The sequence below is a fragment of the Phyllobates terribilis genome, unplaced genomic scaffold (genome assembly GCF_046119375.1).
Source record: "Phyllobates terribilis strain yellow unplaced genomic scaffold, ASM4611937v1 Scaffold_7__3_contigs__length_470593459, whole genome shotgun sequence".
Lineage (NCBI taxonomy): Eukaryota > Metazoa > Chordata > Amphibia > Anura > Dendrobatidae > Phyllobates > Phyllobates terribilis.
The window spans coordinates 250,546,499-250,574,477 of NW_027362767.1; the positions used below are offsets into that span (position 1 = coordinate 250,546,499).

Genomic DNA, 27,979 nt, shown 5'->3' on the forward strand with positions numbered 1-27,979 from the left:
CCAATGCCTTAAAAGGCACAATAGAGAATGACAATGGGCGGAATGGAGCAACGCATGCGCATATGTAGCTTCGCATTCCTAGGCGTTCCGCTAGCAACTCGTCGCGCCTGCGCAGCAAGACCAACAGGCGCTTTTCGCGCACGCGTGCTACCACTGTCGCTTGTTCACCAGGTTGAGCGCTAGCAACCAGGTGCGCACGCGCAGTCACATCCCCGGGTAACCAACGGATCCCTGTCAGTGTCTGCGGCACCGAGCGGCCCCCGGGAGGGCGGGAGGCGGCTGTGACTAAAGAAGAGCGGGGATAGGACCCGGCTGTGCGGTGGCGGGAGGGAGGGGTCTCCTCGGTGAGTGAGCCCCCGGCCCCGGTGACATGTAGGCCTCGGCAGTGAGGTGAGAAGGGGATGTTCGGTGCCCGGAGCACATAGAGGTAAGAGGCTGCTGGCGGCCATTGTAGCAGGTGTCTCCTTCGCTGTAGTAGTGGGGCTGAATGCTCATGTATGGGGGGCTTTCATTCAGGGAGGGGGGCAGGTGCACTGATGGGAAAATAACACTACTATTCCTGTGATGGGCAGTGATGTAGCAGTGGGGTCTCCTATGTCTGGGGGTCTCCATATGTCACCAGCCCTCTAGTGGGCGGCACCGAGGTGCGATGACATCAGCTGAGTGCATAGTGATGTCATCACACCGGGGCGGAGCCTAATGTGCAGCCATATTGGGGTCGTCCATTGTGGGGGCAGTTTTGGGGGGTCTTGGGCAGGGCTCGGTCACTTTCCCTAGTATTGGGGCAGTGATCCCAGTGTCATCTGCTGTAGACAGGCGAGTTGCAGCCTCCGGCAAAGCCTTTCTGCCAGTGACAGGAGGTCCTGCCTACGACTGTGGCGCAGGAACATGTAGTCACCCGGGTCATCTACGTCTAGAAAAACAGGGCTGCTTTCTGCAAAAAAAATAATGGCGCCACACCTGTCCTCAGCTGGTATTGCAGCTCAGCTCCATTCACTTCTATGAGAAAAGTGCGTCCCAGGAACGGCCCACCGATCATTAATGGGCAATGGCCCAGATCCACATGAGCGTTTTTCCACGTGGACAGAGGATGGCAACATGTGCGATCTGATGCCCGTTTTGCAGAAGGAGGTAGAACCAGGATTAATGGCACAACGCCCCTGGGAACACAGACTGCAAATTTGGACACGACTGGGTCATAAAGTTACGCGGTTACTTGAATTTTTGGCCTAGATTGGTGATCTCCAGCTTTTGCAAAACTACAACTCCCATCAGGCCTCCGCTTTATATAGAAATCCATTCAGTGGAGCACACACGATGCATTCACACGTTGTAGTCAAATTGCCATTGTTGAAAAGTGTTACAAAATGTAGTGATAATTGCAGCAAAATTGAAAAAAATATGATTTGACGGCAATGTGTGAATTCGCCCTTAGGCCGGCTTCACACACCCAACATTCATGGACTTAGTCCGAACTCTATTGCCTTATATATGCTTATGAAACCATTGGGTTCTGGTCAGGAGACCCCCGGCCCGTCTGTACTTGGACCACAAATGTCAGATGGGTGAAGCTGAACTTGCACAGGATTCTGGTTCCCCCTCTTTAATCGAGATAAATGAGAAATCCTTCAAATTGTGCACAAGGATTTGGCTAGTAAACTCTGGCGGTGTGATGCCACATTGGGAATGAATGATGGGTGTGCTCAGGAAGGGGGTTAGGAGCGGTGGGAGGGCGTGCGGCTTATGCCGGGGAGCAGTGGAGAGGTGTTAGTGCTAATTAGTTAAGCGTAGTGGGGAGGGGGTAGACTATAGACTCCATATGGCCTGTGGTCTGTGATGTCAAGCCATTTCTATAAGGGGCTTCTCTTAAATGGACCGTGTGCTAGTAAATTGCATTTGGTGTCACTGGACATGACGGGATTATTGTCATACACTGGATCAGGACTGATAATTAAGGTGGGGCCTGGTACAAGCCGATAAGTCCCTGGAAGTATGAGAGGTGCGGGCCGTCTGTTGTGCATGGGTGGTAATCGTCTGTTTTGCCCCTGTCAGCAGCTGCCTTTGTATTCTTGACATCTGTAAAAAAAAAAAAATAAATAAATAAATCTGCTCCCAAAACACACAATTACCTTACACCACGTGACCCACAAATCCCCCTTTATACCAAGCATCAGTCGTCCGGTGCCTTCAGTTGTGTATCTGAACCTGGAGCTCCTGCAACAAAGAGTCCGAGTCCCGGAGCGATTAGACACTTCCTCCTTTGTGTTAATGCCTAATCGGATGTGCGGAGAAAGTTTAATTAGGATGTCCTATGTTGTCCTTCATTGCTAATATTTGATATTATATGATAAGCCTTATTTTAGTGAAAACTGCAGATATCTATGTACTGTGCATTTCCATTTTTGCCATTTCTGAAAAGTAACCAAATGCTTGAAAAGAACAAAACCTGATCATTAAAGTCATTGCTTTTTTTTTATTATTATTATTTCTTTTGTTTAAGGTAATCATTGAAAGGGGTTTCTACCTTTTTTTTTATATATATATATATATATATATATATATATATATATATATATAGGAAACCTGCCAATACGGTTTACCCATAGAAGTAATTATGGCTGAATAGACGCTTGTTCTCCCTCTCCCCAAAATAACAATACCTTATTTTTTTCATTTATTTTATTATTTTCTATTGGTCAGTGAGCCAATTGTGGGAAGTGTAGGGTAGTAGATATATTCAAATCAGGCTGCAAGTGCACTGGGGGCATGTTGGTGCACTTAGAGGGTAAAAAACCAGGCAATGTGAACTGAGGTCTAAGATGGTAGACATGCAAGAAATAGGAGCATGTTCACACTAGCAAAAAAGAAACAAAACCTACAAAAGACAAAAATATATCTCATACCCTACCATCATTATATATAAATGTAAAGCAAAGTTGCATAATAAATATAGGGTACTTAGTGAACTATTTTTGATCAAAAAAAGTATACAAGCCGTCCCACCAGCGGCAAGGTGACCCTAAATTGGGACGGTACCTATACTGCCTATATTAAAAACCTTACTGTATATCAAAGTTGAAGCAATGCATATAAAAGGGTAGACAAATAGGACCGGGTCCCAACTCCAGACCACCCAGGCCCGTGGGTGCATTGCTTCAACTTTGATATACAGTAAGGTTTTTAATTTAGGCAGTATAGGTACCGTCCCAATTTAGGGTCACATTGCCGCTGGTGGGACGGCTTGTATACTTTTTTTGATCAAAAATAGTTCACTAAGTACCCTATATTTATTATGCAACTTTGCTTTACATTTATATATAATGATGGTAGGGTATGAGATATATTTTTGTCTTTTGTCGGTTTTGCACTTAGAGGGTGCAGAACACATGCATTGACATGCCCACAGTGCACTTCTAGCCAATCACACAGCGCCACGTATAGTTCAATTTTACAAAAAAAAAAAAAAAAATGTTTTCTTATATCTATTTTTTTGTCTGTATTTTGTTGGTAAGAGGGATGAGAGCCTATACAGCAATGACACAATTTCCTTCTATAAAATAATGTGCTGACAGGCTCCCTTTTAAATCACGTATCAAACTCTGGCTCGCCGTGAGAGTATATTGGCCCGTGACTATGTGGGTCCCATTATACTATACGTAGCACTGTGTGGGGCCCATTATACTATACGTAGCGCTGTGTGGGGCCCATTATACTATATACGTGGCGCTGTGTGGGGCCCATTATACTATATACGTGGCGCTGTGTGGGGCTCATTATACTATATACGTGGCGCTGTGTGAGGCTCATTATACTATATACGTGGCGCTGTGTGGGGCTCATTATACTATATACGTGGCGCTGTGTGAGGCCCATTATACTATATACGTGGCGCTGTGTGGGGCTCATTATACTATATGCGTGGCGCTGTGTGAGGCTCATACTATATACGTGGCGCTGTGTGGGGCTCATACTATATACGTGGCGCTGTGTGAGGCTCATTATACTATATACGTGGCGCTGTGTGGGGCTCATTATACTATATACGTGGCGCTGTGTGAGGCTCATTATACTATATACGTAGCGCTGTGTGGGGCTCATTATACTATATACGTGGCGCTGTGTGGGGCTCATTATACTATATACGTGGCGCTGTGTGAGGCTCATTATACTATATACGTGGCGCTGTGTGGGGCTCATACTATATACGTAGCGCTGTGTGGGGCTCATTATACTATATACTTGGCGCTGTGTGGGGCTCATTATACTATATACGTGGCGCTGTGTGGGGCTCATTATACTATATACGTGGCGCTGTGTGGGGCTCATTATACTATATACGTGGCGCTGTGTGGGGCTCATTATACTATATACGTGGCGCTGTGTGGGGCTCATTATACTATATACGTGGCGCTGTGTGGGGCTCATTATACTATATACGTGACGCTGTGTGAGGCCCATTATACTATATACGTGGCGCTGTGTGGGGCTCATTATACTATATACGTGGCGCTGTGTGAGGCTCATTATACTATATACGTGGCGCTGTGTGGGGCCCATTATGCTGTATGGAAGGTAATGAAGGTATACATCATGCTGTGTGGGGTACATTATAATGTGTGGGGATTACAGTTGGGGAATCCTACTGCAATGGGGTCACCATACTTTGCCGGAGGGGGTGACGGGTTGGACAGTAGGGTCATCATACTGTCCGTATGAAGGAATTCACTGTGGGGGTATTATACTGTGTTTGGGGGGCACTTTTGTTTGCATCATACTTTATTATTTAGGCTAGAAGCGGTCACAAGCTTTACGATCGTGGCAGAATCGTTTTAATTGGCTCACTTTTTTTGTGAGCATCTGAATTGTACTAATGTAAAGTATCATCACTTGGTGGGTCAGTGCCAAACTATTCTTTATGCAGGGCCTATGTGAAAATTGAGTGAATATGGCTGCCGCGAGTACTCCCCTATGGATTGTCCTCCAGCTTTCCTGCCTGGCAGTAGCACCATGGTATAGCTGGGGAACCATCCTGTACTAGCAGTATATCACATATTGGCCTGTATTGCTTAGAAATCGCCGTCTAGAGTATGAAAAGCAGTCACTGCAGTTGAGCGCATGTAATTTTTCTTATGTTCTCGGACTTTCTTCCCATCTTAAAGTGTCTTTCTGTTCTGTTTCATACAGATGGTGGATATTGGTGTTTGTTCTTCTGGAGACGGCACTAGAAGAAAAATGGATTCTTTTGCAGAATGTCCAGTGGAGGTTGTCCCTCCCGATATGTACGATTCCTTCAGGGCAAAAATTGCTGCTAATTTACAGTGGATTTGTGCTAAAGCTTATGGAATAGGTAAGATGTCATTTGTATCAGGTATTTGCATTGTACATCGTGATATTTCATTTACTAACCTCCTGTCACCTGGGTATGGGCTCGCTCCCACTTGCGATTAAATCTGAGGAATGCAATCCATTTAAAAATCAGATTTAGTTCGTACCAATTTAATCCTCTGCTTGTGTTCTCAATGGCGTGTTTTTTTCCTGCTCTGATCGGATCGCAATCTGACAGGAATAAAAAACGCAGCATGCTGAGATTACACGCGGAATTCAGATCTCACGCACCCATACACCGCAAGTCTATGGGTGCATGTGAAACATCGCACTGCACTCGGATGTCACCCGAGTGCACCGCGATTCCCGCCGACGCCGGCAAAGGAAGTGTTGGAGAAATTAATTTTTCTGGCTCCTCCGCAGCTGTGCTGTGATCCTCTCATGCGAGAAGATTGGAGCACAGAGCACTGATACTCTGCTCCCGTGCACAGCAGAGCAGGAGCCGAGTGTCCTTAGCATATCGCATCTGATGCCATATTGGGACTCCGGCCTAAGGTCAGGAACGGGATCCGCAGGTCTCTTCCTTCAATCTGTAAATCTTCCTGGTAGGAAAGCGGGTCCTCCAAAGAAGGTCACAGGTTATATGAATTGGCCCCACTCTTGACCATGGGCTGTGCCTGGTATTAAGATAATTCAATAATTGCATCACTGATATGGCTGTAGATATTATTTTATTACCAAATGCTTAAAAGAAGGTTCTCAAAATCACTTTTTATGCTCTTCTTCTTTAAAAGGGGTTCTCGCACTAAGTCATCCTATCGTCAGGACAGATCATAACTTGCTGATCCGTGGGGTCCGACCGCAAAGGCCCTCACCGGTCGACAGAAAGAGAGCACTTTTAAGTGCCTTTATTCGTGCTCCAGAATTAAACGGCTGGTCAGAGGCCCGACCACCACTCCATTTATTCTCTGTGGGGCTGGGGGAGAAACTGAGGGCAGTGCTGCGCAGCCCCATACGGAATAAGTGCGGCAGCAGTGGTCTAACAGGGATAAACACCCCGTTCTGCCCATGGGTGCCGGTCGGCACCCCTGCCCATCTACAAGTTATCACCTATTCACAGGATAGGTGACATCTTGTAATTTACTGGACAACCCTTTTAAAGGTGTATTCCTTGGCTATTTTTGGCTTATCCACGGGATGTCTGACAGGTGCAGGTCCCATCTCTGGAATAGGGCCTCTTCTTGAGCTGCTGGGAAAAGTATAAAATATTACTTGGTATTCTTGATATTAGTGGGGGTCTCAATTCTTGGAAACCTGCCATTCCTGAGAACTGAGCTACCAAAGTCCCATGTGAATGGAGCGAGTCATTTATGTAACTCTACACACTGAACATGGGACCATCATACTAAACATTGGTAGAGGTCTGACTATGGACCCATACATTTGTCATAAATATGAATCTATCCTAAATGTCTGTGGGAAACCTCTATTAAAACACCAGTGACCATTTATCTCCGTCACTGAGAATAATATTGGCTAAGTAGTTACAAGCCTGCCCTATGGATGTAACTAGTACCGCGGTCAGTGATTTTCCTGGTATTTGTGACAGCTGACGTCTGGCAGATTTATGGGCCATCATCCAGTTTGTCACACTTTTGGGGTTTGACGTCTGAGGTTTTCAGTGTTTTGCCCTTCCCGGCTCTTCGTGCAGATATGTATTGTGTTGAGCTTATTTGTATTCTTGAGTCGTCCTTTTCTGAGAGGCTGGGGCTACGTGGAGACTTTGGGTCACGCTGCCAGCAATCGCTTTGTGCCGCTGCTTCATAACACAGGCGAATGGCATGACAACCTCCTAGGGTACGGCCACAGGCAAGACGGACACTGTTGGATGTTTTGTGACGTGCTCTGTCACCATTACGCTACTCTAGGGTTCACAATTTGACCCCATTCACCTTTGATGATCCTTTGCCTCATGACCAATGTTGCGGCCAAAGTTGCCATGTAGCCCAGCCTAAAATTGTTAAAAAAAAAAAAAATCTGTTTTCTTCATCTAAAAAAAATAAAATGGAGTGAGAGCCAATATGTGCGTGTTCTCAGGAGCCCCTGGAGTTGTCGCCCTGCTGTCCTAGACCACAAATGTGCCCATCTCTGCAGTAATAAGTGTCCGGGGCAGTATGGTGACAGACCTGAGCGTGGTTTATATTAATTCTGATTCAATTTTCTCCATTTAATTTTTAATTGACCAAAAATAGCATTGACATCCTGTCCTGCAGCGTCACGGCCGGGCCGGACGGCCTTCCTATCACCCACACTGCCTTTTATACTGCGCCGGATTTGTAGCCGGCATTGTTCTCGCACTGCTTGGCTGTGTGGACTTATGTCGTCAGGCCTTTTATTCTGCCTGCTAATGGCAGGCTGACGCTTTCTGCATCTTTTTGCTGTTTTCTCTTCATTAACCAAAATCGAGTCTGGAAATTAGCTTTTTCTTTTGGAAATCTTTAAAGAAAGCGTGTAACAATGCTGCCACGTCCGTGCTTGGCCGGGCACGTCTTTCTCTTGGATATCCTCCTGCTTTGGCTCCTGTGTGCTGAGCACTAGTATCATGCGGTGGATACTGCTGTGTAGTCCTCGTAGGAGTCTGTGTTGTGCTGCCATGTAGATCTTCCCCAAATTATAGCTTTTGCAGTTTTCTCTTTAATTTTCTGCTTCTTGTGTGTTTTGTTTTTTTCCTCTAGGTCTTCTTGTGTGAATAGCCGCCCATTAATAACACAAGCCTGTTTTGTATCGAGCTCCTGGTAGTGAGGGTGCAATTGGAGAACCCCTTTAAGTCAAGATCATTACGTTAGACAAGTGCTCTTGACATTTGTAAAGTTATTTGAAGCACGGTATATACTAGGTTATAGGGCAGTGTAGGATGAATTGCTCTGCAGGGCATTTCACAGCCCTGTTCTTAGGTTTTGTGGGGTTTCGGATCCTGTGATTGTGATGACGGTCTTTAGCCATTGGTGCAGGTCTGTGAACTGCGTTCTCTTGTAGTGTAGATCCCTATATAGCTACTTGTTGTGCTTGCAATGTTGAAATCAGTGGGACTTGTGATCTGTGGGCGTCTTAGTTCATGGGCTTCCTAGCGTGCGATCTGCCAATGCATCTCAAGGATGCAAAATGATAGATCCAGGTGTGTTTTGCCTTGACGTACAAGAGTTGAGTATAGGGCCAACACCATGCCTCTTACTATATACTCAAAGTCCATATAGCTAGCTTTGTGCATATTGCCATTGCTGTGTAATGATTTACCCACAGACGTAGTATTTCTGCACGTGTGCGTTCTTTACACATTGACCTATGTGGACACAAGGCATTATGGGTAAGTTCACCATACAGGGGATTTTAGCCCTTTTCCTCGGTGACCTTGTTACTCTCACAGGGTGGTGGCACCTCCGTTTGCTTGTTTTGTACAATATTGTGCTTTACAGACCATCGGTCCACAAGAACAACGGAGATCTGTCTAATTTTTATCCGACTCCTCCGATCAAAGAGATTAGTCCGTCACGTAGAACACAAAAAAGCATTCAGCACACAGGCCAATTATCAAGCTTGGGAAAAATACATATAGATTATTTTTTATTCTTCCCCATGTGAGAAAAACAAATGACCCCCGGATAGTGAAAATAAAAATACAGACTAAAGGCAAATTATTATTTTTTTTTTTTTTTGCATACTAGAAAAAAAAAACCTACATAGGAACGAGGCTTAATATGGATAACAAAAAAAAAACAAAACCCGATACGGACCATGAGAAAATATAAAACAAACATCCGGCCGATGGTTGTGAAATCAGTCTGTTACAGCACTATATCAGGCAAATACAATCCAGATCCTAAACTTTGTGTTTCCATATTGTCGATCTTTGCTTATTCTCATTTTATTTGCTCCTCTTACACTTTTTTCCACTCTCCTATTTGAGGTAAAGTACCATAGTACACAGCTTTGTGTTAAAGGAAACCTGACCGCTGATCCATGCTGACCGAACCATGGGCAGCAGGAGTTGCACACTGCCTCGGCCATGCTTTCAGAGAAAACATACTATTTAAAGCCGTCCAAGAACCGTGCCGCTCGGGTGACTTGTCCAATGTGCTCGTCCATGATGGCCTCTACCTGCCCCGCTCCTTTTGATTGACAGGTCTCTCACCATACACAAGGAGAGACCTGTCCCTCAAGGAGTGGGGCAAGAAGAAAGCCTCTTGGACTAGTCCCTCAAGTGTCCTGATCCCCGGACTGTAAGCGGCAGGAATCTGCAGTCAGGTTCTCTATTACTCAACCACAGCTCTAAACCCAGTGATTTTATGCGCCATTGTCACTCTTCACAACTTTTATCCAAAAAACGGACAAAGGACTAGTTTTCCGAGTATATGAGAAAATGTTCCTGCTTTTTATGTAGGTAGTGAAAAGCCTTAGGCCCCTAAGCCACAATACTCCTTTAAATGTGTCGGTGTAAGCTTGTGACCTTCTTTAAACCTACACCCCCAGCTTATTATGGAGCCCTAAAAATGCCTTTGACTCCTTAGCTCTATATTATGTACATGAAGGTTCAAGTCCCCTGAGGTAAGAAACATATAAACATTGGAATCGCCCTTTTTTTCCTCCATTAAAAATAAAATAATAATAAAAAAAAAAATCCTGCACCCGTAAAAGTCTGATCTATCAACACAAAATTTAATTAACTCCGGTAAAATATGTAACGAGAAGAAAAAAAATCAAATTGGCAGAATTGTGTTTTTTTTGGTCACCACTCCTCCGTTATAAAAATAAATCAAACGTTGTGTAACCCAAAGTAGTATCAATAAAATCCTTTGGCTTGCCACACAACATGTCAGCCCTCACACAGCTCCATCCATGTAGAAATAAAAATGTTCCAGGTCTCGGAAAATGGTGACACAAACCGTAAGTGTATAGATTTTATTTTTTGCAATCTTTTGAATTTCTTTTCACCACATAAAATATAATCTGGGCTAGTTTAGTATCTCCATAATCATACTGACCTGGAGAAATCACGCTTCCTGCTAATTTTAACCACAGAATGACTGCTGTCAAATCACCCCCTCCCAGTCCCCCGAAAAGAAAAAAAAAAAACCATGGCGGACTTGCATTTTTTTTCTTTTCACCATTTCACACCACTTTGATTTTTTTTTTTACACTTTTCAATACATTGTATGGCAAAGTAAATGGGGTAATTCAAAACTGTAGCTAGTCTCCCCCCAAAAAAACAAGCCCTCCTATCACTAGGTCGATGGAAAAATAAAAATTTATGGCTTTTGGAAGTACGGGGGTTGGGAGGACCCACAAAAATGGAAAGAAAATAATGAGCACGAAGTAACTTTGCGGTGGATTCCCAGATACTGACATTTGATAATCCACAACACAGGTCCATTATCCCCAAGAAAAAAAACTCAGCATGTGACTGGGGTCTGTAAAATCCCATCCACTTATTTGCTACTGTAATTTCGTGTGGATTTTACCTGCACAAATCAGCAAGTAACATCCGCAGCTTTAGTGACCCTTGTACCTTACGTCCATTGCCGTGCAGATGACCTGCAGTGTCTTTCTTCGGATGATTCAGTTGATGCACCTGCCCCATTGTGCTCTCCCAGTATAGACCTCTGCACTCCTAGAGGTTTTAGGATGGTTTTGCAGTGGTTATAATATTGATCAGCGTTTGACTTTGGCCAGCCATTTATTCCTATGCAGATGGCCTAAAATGAATGTTCAGGGTCTTCCTCGTAGCTAGGGTCCGCACTGGTGGTTGCATAGGGATGTTGCGGCTATTATGCCATAGCATGTAGACCCCATTTGTCCGTGTCCATGTGGGAGAGCTCAGGCTGACATTACAATTCCAGACCTTGCCTTTTTTGCTTTAGAGGAGGGCCAATACGTTTTTTTATTTTTTGTATGAGCTTATTTTTACTCTCGGACGCCTGATGACATGGGGCCGGGAAGAGTGAAAAAATGAAGGGATGGTAAATTCTAAAGACCATGGGTACAGGTGATCCTAACTACATTTAGTGGATAGGAAGTAAGCTGGTGACTTGCCTCCACCACAGTCATCCTCGTGGGAGAGAGGCGGCACCCGGTCAGGAGAAAAGGGCTGTGTCGTGGTCCGGAGAATGCCTGGTCTGCTCTGGAGGTTGGCATTGGGGCTGTGGGCTCCACACCAGTAAAGCTGAATATATAGGGGTACTCTCCTCACCTCCTCTAAGGCTGGAGTGAGGTACTTTGCAGTGGTCCTATGCGGCCTAAACGCAGCCCACCGTCTGCATCATCCGTAGGGTGATTTATTACGTAATTTGTCCCAGTGGGTTTACTGAGCATGATCCTCCAGGTACAGGAGTCCTCTTGGCTCATAGACCTCGGCCATAAAGGTTTACAATGACATTCATACCAGTGGGATGACTAGAAGGGTTTCGCAGAAGGTTTCTCTATTCTTTGCCCACATGACAAGCAATTAAGGCAATTTTATACATCTAGGACACGACTCAATGGAAGCATGTCTGCAAGACGCCTGATAGTTCATTCTTTGTCTCGACTTGGTCCCATAAAATGTTTTAATTTTTTTACCAGGATCATAACTTATCTCCAGTGCTAAGGACTTGTAGAATCAGATTGTGCCTAATTTTTGTTATTTTTTTTTCTTTTGCTGAATTGTCCAGTCATATAGGGGATGCAGATAAGTACATTGGTCCGTAGGTGACATCCAGGCCTGTACGGTACATTGTTACTTCTGTTCTGGATGAGGCGGATGCAGCAGGTAGCTGTCAGGTGTGCACAGGACCGTCCGCTATTGTAAAGCTTGAAGTGACTGATTGTGGAGGGTCCTTGCTCCTCCAGTCCCTGCCTCTGCTTGCTGGATGTCTCCCTGTTTTGCTGGGACACTTGGCAGCCAGAACATGCTATGACAGTAAATCTCTCAGTTGCTGCAATTACTTGTAACCTGTAAAACTTGTTTGTATGATCCTGCGCCTTATGTCATTACCTGTCCGGTGATAGCAGTCCTACGATAAGCTGTTTACAACCCTCCGTGCACCAAATCTGGCTCCGTTGGCCTCCTTGGGCTCTATTCTACTCTGGCAGCCAAGTATACTGTTAAACTGCAATAAACGTTTTCCCCTCATGCTTTACACTGCAGCTCAGAAGTGAGAGAATTTTCACAATTTCATGCTGTAAAGTTGATCCTTGCTGACTGTGGCAGCTTTACAATGAGGTGATGTTTCTGAGTGCGTCGTGGTCGTCTCTGTTCACGTCTGTGCATCTGCAGCCTTGAAATGTCTGAGACTCCTAAGAAACGCTTCCTCTGTATGAATAGGCCGCTCTCGCGGGGATCCCCCGTTATGATAAGCTCATCAATCTCCTTTTTGTTCTGCCGGGTCGTCACCGTCCGCAGCTTTGTTTATTTCCCAGAGTTCTTCATGGTGGATTTATTAAAAAAAAAATAAAATAAAATAATAATTGTGTCACTTGGTGGAGGATCGCTAATTGAATATCTACCGTGGGATAATCTGGTTTGTGCCGTGTATGATCAGATCATTAGCGTGGTTTATTAATCTGCAGCGTGTTGGCTTTGTTTCAGACAATGTTCCTGAGGAGCTGAAGGACCCGTTCTACGTGGACCAGTACGAGCAGGAGCACATCAAGCCGCCCGTCATCAAGCTGCTGCTCTCCAGCGAGCTGTACTGCCGCGCCTGCAGCCTCATACTCAAGGGGGACCAGGTGGCCGCGTTGCAGGGGCACCAGCCCGTCATCGAGGCTTTGTCACAGAAGGGGATTTACGTCATGGAGAGCGAAGACGTGCCCGTGTCTGAAGGCGACCTCAGCTGTGCCCCCATCAAAATGGTCAGTGTGAGAAGAGGGGCCAAAACTTTCTGAGGTGTATTACGCGCAGACCTAGCAATACGGTCTTGGATTTTTATAACGTGCAAGCCAGAAGGAAGATATTTTTTTTCTTTGTGTGTGTGTATGAACAGACACAATAATTGGTTGCCAAATTTCCCCACCCAGCACCATCTAATGGGTATAGGAGTATCCAGGATGTCCCCTGACGGCAGATGTGGGGGAAAGAAGGATCGGTTGCTCTGGATTTAGACCTCACTATGCTTTGTACTCATGGTTGCTGCGTTTGCTTATTTCCCACCCATGTACATCTATACGGTATATCGGGAGGTATAGTTGTTAGTTGGTTGAGCACCATGTATAAAGTGTATGGTAGTCTCCAGTTAATCGCCTGCCTGTTGTGATGTGGGAAGACCTTCATGCACATTAGTTAGCTGTGTTTGCCCCGTCAGTTATAACTCCAGACTCGGCTGTATATTGGCCCCCTTAGCTCAGCGGGGTGCTCCTGTGCTACCTGAGAGAGCCGCTGCCAGACTCCATTGGTGCGAAGTACAAAAGGATAAGCCAATGGAAATCCATCAGGTCAGATAGTCCCCCACCCCTATAGACATCATCTGTTGGGGGAGCATTTGGAGACCCCATACACATTACTCTTGGCTGATCCTGCAGAGTTTATCTGATGTCAGTGTAATGTGTATGGGGGTCTTATGTTCTCCTAAGCCCTGGATTGCTTCAGTTGTTTACTACAAGGCTGGGTAATGACACAGACCCCAGCATAGTATGTGCCCTCTCAGCAGAACGACGACGCTCCTGTTGCTTTGTGTTTTTTCCTGACACACACAGATGGGTGACACACCTGATCGGTATGGGCCTCGGGCCGCGTCATGTCGTGATCTGCAACTCACATGGCCTAAAGGAACAACCTGTCACATTTTGTAAAAAAATAAAAAATAAAACCACAAAAAAAAAAAAGCTTGGCTCCCATTAGGGGACAGGCTGTACACTGGTGGACGGTTTGGTGTAAGAACCGGGTTGTATCAGTCATGGATTGTGTTCATTCATTCTCCATTGACTGTATAGACCCTGGAAGAGATTCAGTAAGGTGGTAAAAAGGGGGCTCCTGCAGGGGACTCTGTTCCTTTGCAGACAGCTTCTTTTTATGTCTGATTCCCCTTCACAGAGTCTTCTGTCCATTGTTGCCCCCTCCTCTGAGCAATGTGCAATGAGGGGCCAGAAGTGCGGGGAGACGTTCTGACACCTTTCTGTCACAGGAGAATGGGGGTCACTTTTGCACCATATAGCTGCTGGTTGGGAATACTTTGAGTATCGTTACCGTCCTGATAGTAATTTATAGAGTAATAAATGATGTTAAAGCTGGGAGAGAATGTAGGATTTATATAGGGTTTGTTCCAGGCTGAGAATTCCCTCCCCCTATCCATACTCTGCTTTCTCCGGCAGTCCTGTACAGAATGAGTGAAGCGCAGATACCCGTGCAAACAGGGCTCTGCTGAGCTGCGTTCTCTGCATCAGTGGGGGTCTCGGTGATTAGTAAGAGAATACCATGTAAACATTGTGCAAACCCCCTTAAGGCTGTGTGCCCACGATGCGTTTTTTAAGCGTTTCCGCAGCGGCAATTCCGCTGCAGAAACGCTTAAAAAATGCTTGGTAGAAGGTCTGCCATGTTCTCCAATTATAATCCGCATGTGCTGTGCACATGCTGCGGAAATTTCCGCTGCGGATTATCATTGCGGAAAAAAACGCAGCACTACCAATTATTTTGCGGAAGCGCTGCGTTTTCCGCCATTGACTTGCATTGGAACGCATGGAATCCGCATCACTGTATATGTAGATGCGGATTACATGCGTTTCAATGTGCGAATGGTACCCGGGTCTAGAGGAGAGGAGACTCTCCTCCGGACCCGGGTACCATAGAACCTGTAAAAAAAAAAAAAGAATAAAATAAAAAATAAACATTATACCTACCTTCTGATGGCCCCCAGTGTCCTTGTCTTCGCTTGCCGGCAGCTCGCGGTGGACTCAAGGACCTGCCATGACGTCATTTAGTCATGTGACTGGTCACGCGACTGCTCACGTCGGCAGGTCCTTTCAGTGTACCGCGAGCTGCCCGCAGCCAGGACGCACCGAATAAAGACTCCGGGGGCCATCAGGAGGTAATTATATTTATTTTTTAACTTTCTTTCGGTCACACTATATAAATATATGCCTTTTGCATGGATTTATATAGTGTGACCAAGTTGTCAAGCACTTTCCAAGTGATGCTAAAATCACTAGGAAAAGCGCTTGTCAACCCGCATGCGGAAATGTATGTGAAGAACGCTTCACTGCCGCATGTCCCTGGCAGGAAAAACGCATGTACAATCCGCATGCTTTTTTTCTGCCACGAAAAAATCCGTAGCATTTCTGCATCGTGGGCACATAGCCTAAGTGTGGCTCTGCTTTCCATGGAACCACTTGAACCAGTTCATCAGCTTTATAAAAATATCTTGCCGTACTGATGACATGTGGGTGTATCCTGCGCTTTACGAGTGATCAGGACACTTGTCCTGCCCTGATAAAGCCGGTTTACGTATTGCCACATGCCAATGTCTGGTTCCTCCTCTTGTTCCTATCGTGTTTACATTCGGTCCTATCCTTAGGTGTCATGGCCGGTGCTCATACTTACAGCTATTCCACTCCGTAATAAACCTGTATGAAGCCGTTGCACCTCCATTCATACAGGCGCTATATGGTTACTTTAGATATTTAGGCTGTGTTAGCGGGGTGTTAGTACGCTGTGCCCCTGAGCTGTGTGTGCCTTGCCGCTTTTTGCATCAAGTCCAGGTTAAGTACATGACTATGTGCCTCACCTTGACTTCCTCCTAATCTTGGTAAACAGCGTGCCGGAAAAAGGGCTTTTCCACTTTCAGTATATAGATCTCAGACTCTTTAATATACTAAAGTAACAAGTAGAATCATATAAAAAAGGAAAAAGCGCACAAAGAACTGAATACAGAAAACAGTGATCTTTATTATAGATTCAAATGAAAAGAATATACAGGGGGAATACAGTAGGTGAATAGTGGCTGGAAGCCAATAAAGTAGGGCACCATGGATTGGCATTACACAGGTACTTTATAGTATACACACAAATAATATTTAGTTATTTAGCATAGAACCATGATGAAACAACTACTAGAAGCTAGTACTAGCCTTAAGTATATATTAAAGTGCTATGTGCAAACCATATAAAGACCAAAGTATAAGCAGAGTAAAAAGTATTTAGCATGGTCCAGCTATGCATAGTACGATTACATATTAAAGTGCAACTTGTATAGAGACAAAGGTGTAGGCAGCAAATGGTGAGCATGGTCAAATAGTGCAATTATTATAAGACTTCACTAAGCAGTATATCTGAGCCAAGCAATGGTGCCACTTCCCCTACATGCGTAGAAGAAGGCATGCTCTGCGAAACGCGCATAGGGGAAGATCAATGTTTTTTTTATTCAGTTCCTTGTGTGCTTTTTTTTCTTTTTATATGATCTTATTATAATAATGGCGCTGAACCTATTATAGTACTAAATAGGTACCCTAGATGTTATGTTTTCTAATGTGTATGTGAATATTTGGTACCATACCAGAGATCAATCTTGGATTAGTAAAATAACAAATAGAACAGGTAGTTGTCCGTCTCAGATCCAGCGCCGGCGTCCTGTTGTAGCTGGAATGTCAGTATTTTGGCTGCAGCGGTGACATCACCGCTGCAGCTAATCACTGAGCTCATGTAGTGATTAGCTACAGTGATGGTGTTCGCTATAGTTGGGACTTGAAAACTGTAGCAAAAACACTTTGATCTGAGCGACGTCGGAGAGTCTATGCTGGACGTGGGGAGGAGGGCGAGTACCTGCTGTTATTTTAGAGCGTTTGGGGTCCACTTTTCTGAAACTGGAAACCCTCTTTTAATGTGTAGTTTCATAGCCCCCGTCAAGTGTGATGGCTTATCCACAATATATGATGTGACAGTCTAATATATGTTGGTCCTTAACAGCTACAGGATGGGTTGGAGGACTCCTGTCCTGGAGGTAGATGGGGTCACTCCTTTTGCAGTCTGTAACCCCTAGTAGTAGTGGGGTGTCCCTCTTACATGGGAACGCTTCTGTCATGCATCTAGGCTAGGTACACATAGCTACCCCCATCATTACTATTATCAGTTTATTCTTTGAGGGGTGTGTTTACTTCCCGAATCCCAGGATCATAGAGATGAGCATGTTGTTTTTTGTTTTTATGTTTGTTTGTTTTTAAATCCATTTTAATGTTTTACATCTGCTTTTCCTCAGAGTGCACACATGTCAATGATTGATGCACTAATGATGGCATATACCGTGGAGATGATGAGCATCGAGAAGGTTGTGTCAAGTGTCAAGCGCTTCTCTACATTTAGTGCCTCCAAAGAGCTGCCGTACGATCTGGAGGATGCCATGGTCTTCTGGATCAATAAGGTAGAGAGTCGGAGCAGTGATGTACTGAATAATGGTGGTGTGGTTGGGTTATCTTCTCATGTCTCTATATGATCTGTCTGTAGGATCCTGTAAACCTATGGGGTGATGTGCGCTGTTATAATGTATCTCAGAGCAGGGTTGTGGAGTCGGTATAAAATGACCGACACCGACTCCGACTCCTAAAATATATAATACATTGAGTTCAGTAGTCCAATGCAGGATGTGCTGTAAGTGTTTTCATAAGAATTTGGGAAAGTTATGAAATGTCCTATAGATGTCTGTTGTGTTCCTGATCTCTAAGGGCCTCTGCTTTTAGTGGAGATGAATCTGTGCTGCACTTTGTGTACACGCTCAGTAGTGATGCCGGGCTGTGGAGTCGGAGGTGGTGGTTTGGCTTACCGACTCCACAACCCTGTCGCCGAGACCGCCCAATATCCTAATGATTCATATATTCATTATATTACATTACAGGTTAACATGAAAATGAGGGAGATTCTGGAGAAGGAGCACAGGATAAAACAGCAAATCATTGAGAGCCCAAGTCATCAGAAGGTATTAATACCGATTTAATATACTGTACATGGATAAAGCTGGTAAATAGAATTGAGCAAAAAAATTTTGCAGGACTCTGGTCCGGAGTCCTCGTTGGTTCTCTGTTGTATATGGACCTGTGCAGTGTGAATTTCCTCGGCTGGCAGTCGGATACCTATAATGATTATTAGGCCCCTGCCTTGTCATGGCATCATGCGAAGCCTATTACTCACAAATGGCGTTCAGGAGGTCAGCATTTGTGTGCCGACTGAGCAAAACCAACGTGGACGCCAGACCACAATCCAGCAAATGGTTTTCCTCAATTCTGCTGATTTAAAGGAAAACTCTCACGCGGTCAGTCTGTTATTGTGTAAACACATGGCTCAGGCATAGAGTGCTGCCCCCTAGCTGACAATCCAGGTACTATAGACAAGGAATAGTCTCACAGGTGTCACTCATAGGTTTAATCTTGAACTTCATCTCTACTCTACAATCAGTCGCTGAGAGTTGTAGTTTCACCACTGCTGCAGAGCCGCAGCTTCTCGATGAAGCAGGTTAGATTTTTTTTTTATGGACTAAAGGACAATCAAGATCAGGGTGTAACTTTTTGGTTTATCCTCCACCCCCAAAATCCTAGGCAGCAGGGATGCGGTTGCAAGAGAGCGAACCCTGTATACAGAAGGGCTCTTGTACTGCAGCAGTATACAGTCGCTCGCCAGCAGTTGTCATAGTCTTCAGCTTCCAGCTCATTAATCCTAGATGACTCCATGTCTCAATTATTGATAATGACAGTATAAATCAGATTTGCTGCCCAGTAAGCCATAGCTCTACCGATCACATCTCCCCAGTGTGTAAAAAATATAAGAATCTTATATCCCGTATGCTGCAAGTCTATGAACAGTTGCATGTCATGTCCTCTGCACTCACCAACAATTCTGTCCTTTTAACTAAAGAGAAATTGCAATGTACTAATCTGGGTTTGCGCTTGTGCTTTATTCTTCCTCTTTAATCTGCTAATGTGGACTTTGCTTTATAAGGGTATGATGGTGCTGGGTGTCTTGATCTGCCTCTATTTCAATCAGAATATAGAAGTCGAGTGAAACAACTTCATGTTAAACTGGTCACAACATGATTTAGCGGGTGAAGATCTGAATAAAATATATATTTTTCTTTATATTATTTCTCATCTCCATTGCAGAGATATTGGCTTGTAAACTTTATATACTAATTTCCACTATATCCGAAAGGGTGTTAGCAGAGATTCTTCTCTGGGGACATTTACTTTTTCCTCTATATAACACTGCCCAATCATATGCTGGAGGCATAAAAAGCACCGTATTTTTCGGACTATAAGACGCACGTTTTCCTCCAACATTTTGGAGGAAAGTGGGGGGGAGGTGTCTTTTTCCATTTTCCTCCTCTAAAACCTATGTGGTCCGGTGCGTCTTATAATCTGAAAAATACGGTAAATGAGAAGAATGCCTTCCTTGGTTGTAGTGGAAAATTTCTGTATAAAGTTTACAGGCTAATATCTCGGCAATAGAGATAAAAAATAAAATGTTATTCAGATCTTCACCCAGTTCATCGTGTAACGTGTGCTGAGGGTCCCCTTTAAATAGCCAATTCCAGGGCTATAAATTAGAAGCAGAGTCCTTCATTCCCATAGAGAAGCCTAGTGGGAAAATTCATGAAATAAATTGAGCACTTGGATCGTGCTGCACTTCTTAAAAAAAATAAAAAAAAAAGCCTTAAAAATACCCAGCCTGCAGTGTGTTTTTAATGTTTTCCACTTGTTTTGTGGCAACTATCTAGCCACAGTGTATCATGATCTAAAATTTTTGCAAAATATAAAAATAATGTGAGAAAGCACTGCCTACTTGAAGACATTTTTTCCATCTGAAAATCGGTTCCATATATCGAAGTGCCGCTGATTCAGTTGAATGGGACTGTCGCTCAACTTTCTGTAGCAAAATCCGCAGCGTGTGATCTTGCTCTAGGGTTTTGTTCACACAAAACATACATTGGGCATGTTTTTTTTTGTTTTGTTTTTTTTAAAGAAAAATTAAACGTTTACAGTAGCAGCAAGATGAACAAGATTTCTGAAATCTCATCAATGCGCTACATTTATTTCCTAGCATACATATTTTTTTTCCTTTTTTCCTTGTCGCTCCCCCCCCCCCCCCCCCCCCCCCATACAGTGAGTATGAGTATTCAGGAAATCACCCCCCCCCCCCCTCCACACACCTAGCAGGAAAAAAAAAAAGCGGTTTGTGAAACCATCCTGTGACCTTGTATGTAAAAGTAGGAGCAGGATTTTGTTAAAAAAAAAAAATACACCAAATTCACCTCTCCTTTGTAAAGAATTATTATCTCCATTAATATTTCCACACTTTCCTGCTGTGTAATATATCTTCAGTGCTTATTTAGGCTGCACACTTTGGCTGGCAAGACCAGTGGACTCAGGTCATGTGACAATGATGACATCATCACAGGTTCCTTTTGCACTTCTATGTGGCTACCTGCTTATGATTGGTCAGTGTTTTCAGAGGCAGAAGTACACACCCCCAATGAAAAAAAGATCTAATAACCCTCCCCTTGGATGTAACTATAGCTCATTAGGTGCCAAATATTTGATTGCTAATATCTCTGCAAAGGAGAGATGAAATAAAGCAAATAAATAAATAAAATTCTGCTCTGCAGCCACTGTGTCCAGTTCAACATGAAAAATTTGGTGACCGGTCCAAGCACAGTATGGATTGAGATGGGGATGCTCAGAAGAAGAGTCACTGACCGTGACCACAATCTGCCCAACATGATCAGTTGTCCTCTTTTTCTGAAGTATGTATGGAGGTGCGGGGAGCACTTGTACTAGCCTCACTGGCACCTGAAATATCCTATAACTAAAAGACCATGGCTCACGCTGTCTATCAAGCCAGACTGGGCAAGTTGTGTGCATGGTCATCCCGACTCCAAGTGTCTCCACCTTCTTGACTCCAAAAAAGCATTTAACTTACAGATCGTGCAGGGATTAAAATGATTTTGAGACACAATTTGGCTCCTTCCTTTGCATATAGATATACTATTAGAATGCACAGGAGCTAATCTGGTGACTATTGATAGTGGTGTGGGAATCTTCTGACCGGTTCCTCTGTTTTGGAGGTAGCAGCATGATCTGGGCAGCTTTGGGGCATCTGCGCTCCTCCGGTGCTGCTTGGGAGAGCTCACCATTCGGACCAATGGTGCTGCCATGCTGCTGCTCCTGTCAATCAGGAGCACAATGTCCTTGACCATCGTGAGACTGGGGAGCAGCGATCTCCTCAGGATACAAACCTCCCCTGTGGGTGGCGCTGCAGGGAATTGACCCATTGCTGCAGATTGGCATATAGGCAGATCCGCCCTGGTTCATCTACTTACTTAATTCACGTGGTTCCCTGCTTGTGTGATATTTTCTGCATCGATCTGCTTTAAACTAAAAGCCATAAAGAATGGAAAGATCTGGATTAGGATTAAAATCTATAACTAATATGTATTTTGCAATTATTTTTATTTTTTTAATAAAATGCATGACTTTCCTTTTTTCTGCCTAACTTGTTTTCCTTGTCTCCTGAAAAGTCTCCTTCAAAATGGTATTGGAAGTTAGTACCTGTAAGTGAAGCCCCTCTCTGTGACCCGTCATCCATCCACCATGGCACACTCTCATTGTAGCGTAACTGCAGTCAGCTTCTCCATACTCTCTCTCTCTACGTCTGCCGCCAAGTAGCAGGAAACAGAACGACAAAGCCGCCCCCCAAAAAAGAAAGAAAAATACATATATATTAAATAGAATCACCAAATAGCGGGCCAGACATTACTGGCATTCTGTGCCGTGTATGTACGTAATATCCACACGAGGAAGAGAAACCACCCTGGCGTTGCCCACGACTCTGTGCTTTTGTCCGTCTGTCTTTCTCTGTGACTGATCTCACATCTAACCCATCGTTTGTGCATTAACTGTTTGTTCTCTCTGTTCCATCCGTGTCTGTAAAAGCCTGGTCTAATGCATGCACTAGCGCATTGCATGCTGGAACCTGTGGAGTTTGCACGAGTGGTATAGTATTTAACCTCTTCCTACCTAGCAGATCTGACCTGTGGGAGCACGATCAGCCCTCCTTTCTTTTTTTAAATTGTCCATTTTTCCCCTCTTCCAATCCTGACCCCATTCCCACCTCCCCAGCCCCCTTTTTTTTCTTTCTCTATTTTTCTTTTTTTGTTCCCCCTCCCTTCTCTGTGTGGCTAAGATGGTGTGCACTACAGTCTCTCTCTTGCCACGTGTGATACAAAACTTTTTAAAAGTCTGAAAATGTTTGTTTGCCTCCCATTAGACATTTTCAGTCTCTTGCTCTCCTGCCGACGCTCAGCTTCCTAACGCATCATGTAGGATGACGTACGGCCAGTAGGACTCTAGCCGCCTGTTTTCCCTGCATTTATTGTTACGTTAGAGCCACGTGTATTTTTAGAGGAATGGGTACTAAACTTTCTTTAGAAGTATTTTGTGGGGTTGTTTACAGTGAGATATATATATAATTGTTTGCAATTGATCTTTATTATATTATTAGATGTAATTATTTAAGACCCAAGCTAGACAACCTGTTTTTTTTCTATGTCCCCTCCGGGCTTATGAATGTGAAAGATGAGAGGTCCGAGCCTAGCGGAGCTGGACAGAGCGACCCCTGCCCCATTAGCATGTGGTACAGGAGCGCCAAGTGAATAGTTGCAGATTTTGGATGGCGCTACTGGGTGATCGACCGCGCACTAAAAGACAGTGAATGGCTAGTGACTGTTTGGCCATGATGTGGCCAAGATACAGATATTTATTTGTTGTGGTTCCAAAATGCATTCCTTTTATTTTAAAGGGTCTCTTCCCTGGGGAAAGCCCTGTTTGTTAGAAGGATCCCTTGATAGTAGGCTGATTAATAAAGCTGGCTGTAAGCATGAGAAAACTGCCACATGTGGTCTTGCCAGACCCCCCATACATGTGAGCACTCGGCTAGTTGTTCATGTGTGGTCACCAGGTTGAGTCGACAGCCGCTGCCAGACTGTTCTGGTGGCATCTTACCTCGCCTGGAAACAGAAGAATCGCCATTGAAATTCCAACTCCTGGATTCTTCTCTGCTCCAACGTTATCTGTCTGCGGAGAGTTGGGAGGCCCCCAGTACGTATCAGATGGTTGGCTGGTCCTCCCGAAAATGGCAGATCTGGCAGACTAATGTTTATGGGGTAGGACTTCTAGTGGTCATCTGTGGGGAAACACAGACACCAGTTTCCCTGCAGCGCCCCACAGAGGCCAATTCATTCATCAGCCGCTATGTACACCCAGAGATGCATTTTGTAACCCAACTATGATGATCTGGAGCAGAAGACCTCACCCCTCAACCTAGTTCCCTGACGGGGTTAGGAAAATGGATTTTCTCCACTAAACAAACCATTTAATAAAGATCAAATGTGTATATACCTATATATCTCATAATATACACAGTATATATCTATGAAGCATCTCCCACAAAATATTTCTGTCATTGCTGCCTAGTGGCCGGTTTCCTCCTGCCCGTTGTGTGGTTATTACTGTCGTGTCCTTACAGTGTGGATATTTGATACTTTTCCATCTCTAGCTGCGCAGTCCACCCGCTTCTCTACTCTGTTTTTTTTAGTTTTAGCATAACATACATTGTGTGTATATATATATATATATATAATCTATTCGCCTGATTGTAAGAAAATTATTATTCTGTTTTTTTTTTTCTTCAAACGCTTGACATTTGCCATTTCAGGTCCGTTACCGTCGGGATCACCCATCGAATAGACACCTGCCCTTCTTCCCACTGCTAGAAGATCTGATGAAGGATATCAGCGACGGCGCCGCCCTGCTGACTGTTATACACTTCTACTGCCCAGTGCTGATGAAGTTGGATGGTAGGAGGCGTACCTGAAAGAACCACAGCTATAATTGTCAGGAGATTCACCAGTTCTCCTTGTTGTGATTTTTTTTTTTTTCCCCTTTTAATTCCCTGTTGTCTTGGAACCATTTCTTAGACATCAGATCTTGACCGATATTAGTTTTAGGGCTCCACTGCCTTCCAAGAATCTGTAATATCTCATTACTCCAACATGGGTAGAAGGGAATGTTATTAAAAAAAAATGACTTATTGAATCAGCCACCGGTCTGGTCGTTTTCTTCAGTCCAGCAGTGATGACATCCTTCCCATCTTTCATGCCTCGGTGGGGAAATTTGTATGTATGTCATGTGACCATTAAGGCAAGTGATTGGCTGTACTGGTCATGTGACTGATGAACAGGACTCTTCATCACTGATGGAGCGGCGGGAACCAACAGAGGGATGGAGTCAGAAGGGTTTATATACCGCTTCCTGTCTTCTCTTCAGGGCTGTCTCAGACAGGCCGTGGCATGTCCAGCTCCTCCTAGATTGCAGGATCATTAAAGGGGTTGTCTTGACTTTTTAAAGGGGTAGAAACAAGCAACTTTGCAGTTTACCTTTTATGAAAAATTCACTCCGTTTTCGGATTTTTGATCTTATTATTTACTGCTTGTTGCCTAGGTTACCGGCCTCCTGTGCAGTGTGCCAGCGCTTGCAAGTTGTTTGCTGTAAAGCTGGTTAGTGCTGCTCAGAAACTGACGAGAGCCCGCCAATTTCATGGTCTCTGCGCCCATGCTGCAGAGCTGATTCTGTTAGTAGCATGGAAGAGCGCACCGCTCAGGTCCGCGGAGAAGCGGCCGCTCCTGGAGAGAGAAAATTATTATACAACCCCTTCAATTCACCAATGTCAAAAGACAGTGGGCAGCGGCTAAAGTGCTAAATAGGCTGTCCACCCCATGAGGACCTCCACCATCTGATGTCAGAGGGGTCCCCTTATTCACAACTTCCTCCCTGATCCTTTTCCCCGCAGGAGATAAGTCACCAGCTATGTAGTATCTGAGCATCATTTTCCTGGTAGGGTTAAATCTGTGCTGCGCAGTCCTCGGACACGGCTGTTCTCTCTCCCACAGACATCTGTTTAAAGGAAGTGCCGTCCATCGCCGACAGCCTGTACAACATCCAGCTCCTGAAGGAGTTCTCCAGCGAGTATCTAAATAAGTGTTTTTACCTGAACCTCGAGGACATGTTGTATGCTTCACTGGTCCTGAAGGTAAGGATGTAAAGCTAAAAGGAAAGAGCAATGCAAACTAGGACATGTATATTGGAATAACGATCGATGTTTGTTTCCTCAGCCAAATATAATGGTTTTTATTGCCGAGCTTTTCTGGTGGTTCGAGAATGTCAAGCCTGACTTTGTGCAGCCGAGAGACACACAAGAATCTAAAGAAGGTGCGTGTGATGTGACAGGTCATGTCTGCCGTACACCGCTGCCTAATATAACATGTATATGAGTACACTGGGCTTCTAGACCATTACATAAACCTGCTCCCATTCACTGACACCCAGGCAGTTTCTTTTTTTTCCCCCATTTTAGAAATATTTGCAAAGTATATGAGATGAGAACTTTATGGAACTTGGTTACTTCCAATCGTCGCTCACTACACAGTGACCTCAGCTCAAATCACTCTCTGGCATTTTGATTACCATCCTGCACTGCACACACGCTGCTGTCAGTCAAAGTGCTGGGGATTGATTCCAGCTGTGATCACTGTACAATGAGTAGTGACAATCACTGCTCCCTGCACCGCCCCAATGATTGGAAGCGAGTGGCTGCAGGGAGGATATTAAGTCGTCTTCTCCCTTCTAGTAAGCCTGCCAGGCATGATTTAAGCCCGATCTACCTGCAAATTACCACTATATCTGCAGGTAAAAAGCGTTTCTAAAGGAGACCGGTTCTCTTTAAAAAAATATATATCAGTGGCGGTCCAGCTGCCGAGACCACCCCAACCATGGTTAAAACAAAAGTATAGCTGCATAAAAGCTGAGAGAACTTTCCAAGGAAAACTAATCAGAACGAAGTATCAGTGTTCTACCCCTTTTTTCCCCCTTTATTTATTTTTTAACCCCTTTACGACCTCCCCCTTTTTCATGCGGTCTCCGGCGCTGAGCCTGCATAGTTTCAGGCACGTGACAGCTGATTTGATCAGCTGTCATGTGCCCCTAACAGCCGCAGGTGGAATCGTGATCCACCCTCGGTTGTTAACATGTTAAATGCTGCTGTCAAGCTCTGATAGCAGCATTTAAAATGGCTGCGGCAGAAGCGCTTCACTAACTCCGCCCATCGGTGCCCCGTCACATGATTGCGGGGCGCCGGTGGGTTGTCATGACAACCCGGGGTCTGCAATAGACCCCTGTGGTTATCATTGCCGATCTGCTATGAGCACCGCCCAGTGGCTGGCGTTCATAGTAGATGACCATTTCTGCTACCCCCTATGTGTAGCACAAGCGATCAGAAGATCGCAGCTTCAAGTCTCCTATGGAGAATATTGAAGCATGTAAAAAAATAAAAAAAATAAAAAGTTTTTAAAAATATGAAACATTTTTTAATATTATAAAAGTTCAAAATAAAACAAAAAGAAAATCAAAAATGCCCACATTTTGGTATTGTTGTGTTCAGAAGCTCCCGATGTATCAAAATATAAAAAGGAATTAATCTGATAGGTAAACTGCGTAACAAGAAAAAAAACAATCAAACCGCTAGATTTACTTTTTTTTTGGTTGCCGCAACATTGCAATAACGGGCGATCAAAACATCGTATCCACCAAAAAATAGTATCATTAAAAATGTCAACTCGGCGTGCAAGAAATAAGCCCTCACCCAGCCCCCGAAAAATGGAGGCGTTATAGGTCTCGGAAAATGGCGCCATTTTTTATTATACAAACTTTGGATATTTTTTTCACCACTTAAAACTATACATGTTTGGTATCTGCGAACTCGTACTGACCTGAAGAATTATATGTGCAGGTCAGTTTCAGCATTTAGTGAACATGGTAAAAAAAAATTGTGGAATTACACTAGGAACTTTTTTCCCATTTTCCAGTACACAGTATGGTAAAACCAATGGTGTCGTTCAAAAGTAAAACTCGTCCCACAAAAAAAACAAGCCTTCATATGGCCATGTTGACGGAAAAATAAAAAAGTTATGGCTCTAGGGAAGAAGGAGAGGAAAAACCAAAATGCAAAAATGGAAAATCACAATTTGATAGAGTTAAATCCTTTATTGGGGTTTTTTGCATCCGGACCCTCACTGATCAAAACATGTGACTATGACTTAAAAAATTGTATGATTATTAAACTTTACATATAGATTTTATTACATTTTGACATAATAATTGGGGAGAAATTCTATTTTTATAAATTAATTGGTCTAATTTTCTTTGATTTTCCTTTTTTTTTTTTTTTTATTATGTTCACAGCAAAAGCAGTATTACCGCACAAAAACAGTCGTCCCCAGATTCCGATATCCAACGCTACGAAGCGGAGTTTTATGGCCAGTCCTTCGGGCACAGGAGATTCCCATTCATTGGCCCACAACACGTCTGACTCTGGGAGCAGAAATTTTTTGCAACCTGAAGAAGTGGAGAAGTGAGTGATATTTATTTATTAAAATTGTGAAAAACATGGTCGCTATCATCAGAGTGGAACTTTAGCAGCCAACTAATGGCAGGAGGAGGGGAACCAAGTAATGACTTTACATAACGAAACAATCATTATTTACCTGTTAAAGCTCCTGCGTTGCCTCTAAGATGCTGGTTTACAAAGCTAAATCTGCAC

At 44.1% G+C, this 27,979-nt stretch overlaps 1 protein-coding gene across 3 annotated transcripts in view; it reads left to right on the top strand.

The window, feature by feature from the left end:
* CAMSAP1 (calmodulin regulated spectrin associated protein 1) overlaps positions 1 to 27,979 on the top strand; it is a 67,982-nt gene that overhangs the window by 23,488 nt on the left and 16,515 nt on the right. Inside the window, exons 1-10 of one of the 3 annotated variants that reach the window (XM_073640224.1) lie at positions 146 to 427; positions 5,185 to 5,347; positions 12,947 to 13,209; positions 17,541 to 17,702; positions 18,174 to 18,254; positions 21,846 to 21,878; positions 24,041 to 24,182; positions 25,275 to 25,414; positions 25,497 to 25,593; positions 27,622 to 27,790. In XM_073640224.1, coding sequence (XP_073496325.1) covers positions 5,185 to 5,347; positions 12,947 to 13,209; positions 17,541 to 17,702; positions 18,174 to 18,254; positions 21,846 to 21,878; positions 24,041 to 24,182; positions 25,275 to 25,414; positions 25,497 to 25,593; positions 27,622 to 27,790 — 1,250 coding nt within the window. In that variant the 5' untranslated portion in view covers positions 146 to 427. Of the gene's footprint in view, positions 1 to 145; positions 428 to 5,184; positions 5,348 to 12,946; positions 13,210 to 17,540; positions 17,703 to 18,173; positions 18,255 to 21,845; positions 21,879 to 24,040; positions 24,183 to 25,274; positions 25,415 to 25,496; positions 25,594 to 27,621; positions 27,791 to 27,979 lie in introns of those variants that run through there. The other 2 variants (XM_073640225.1, XM_073640226.1) reach the window with 2 other exon arrangements.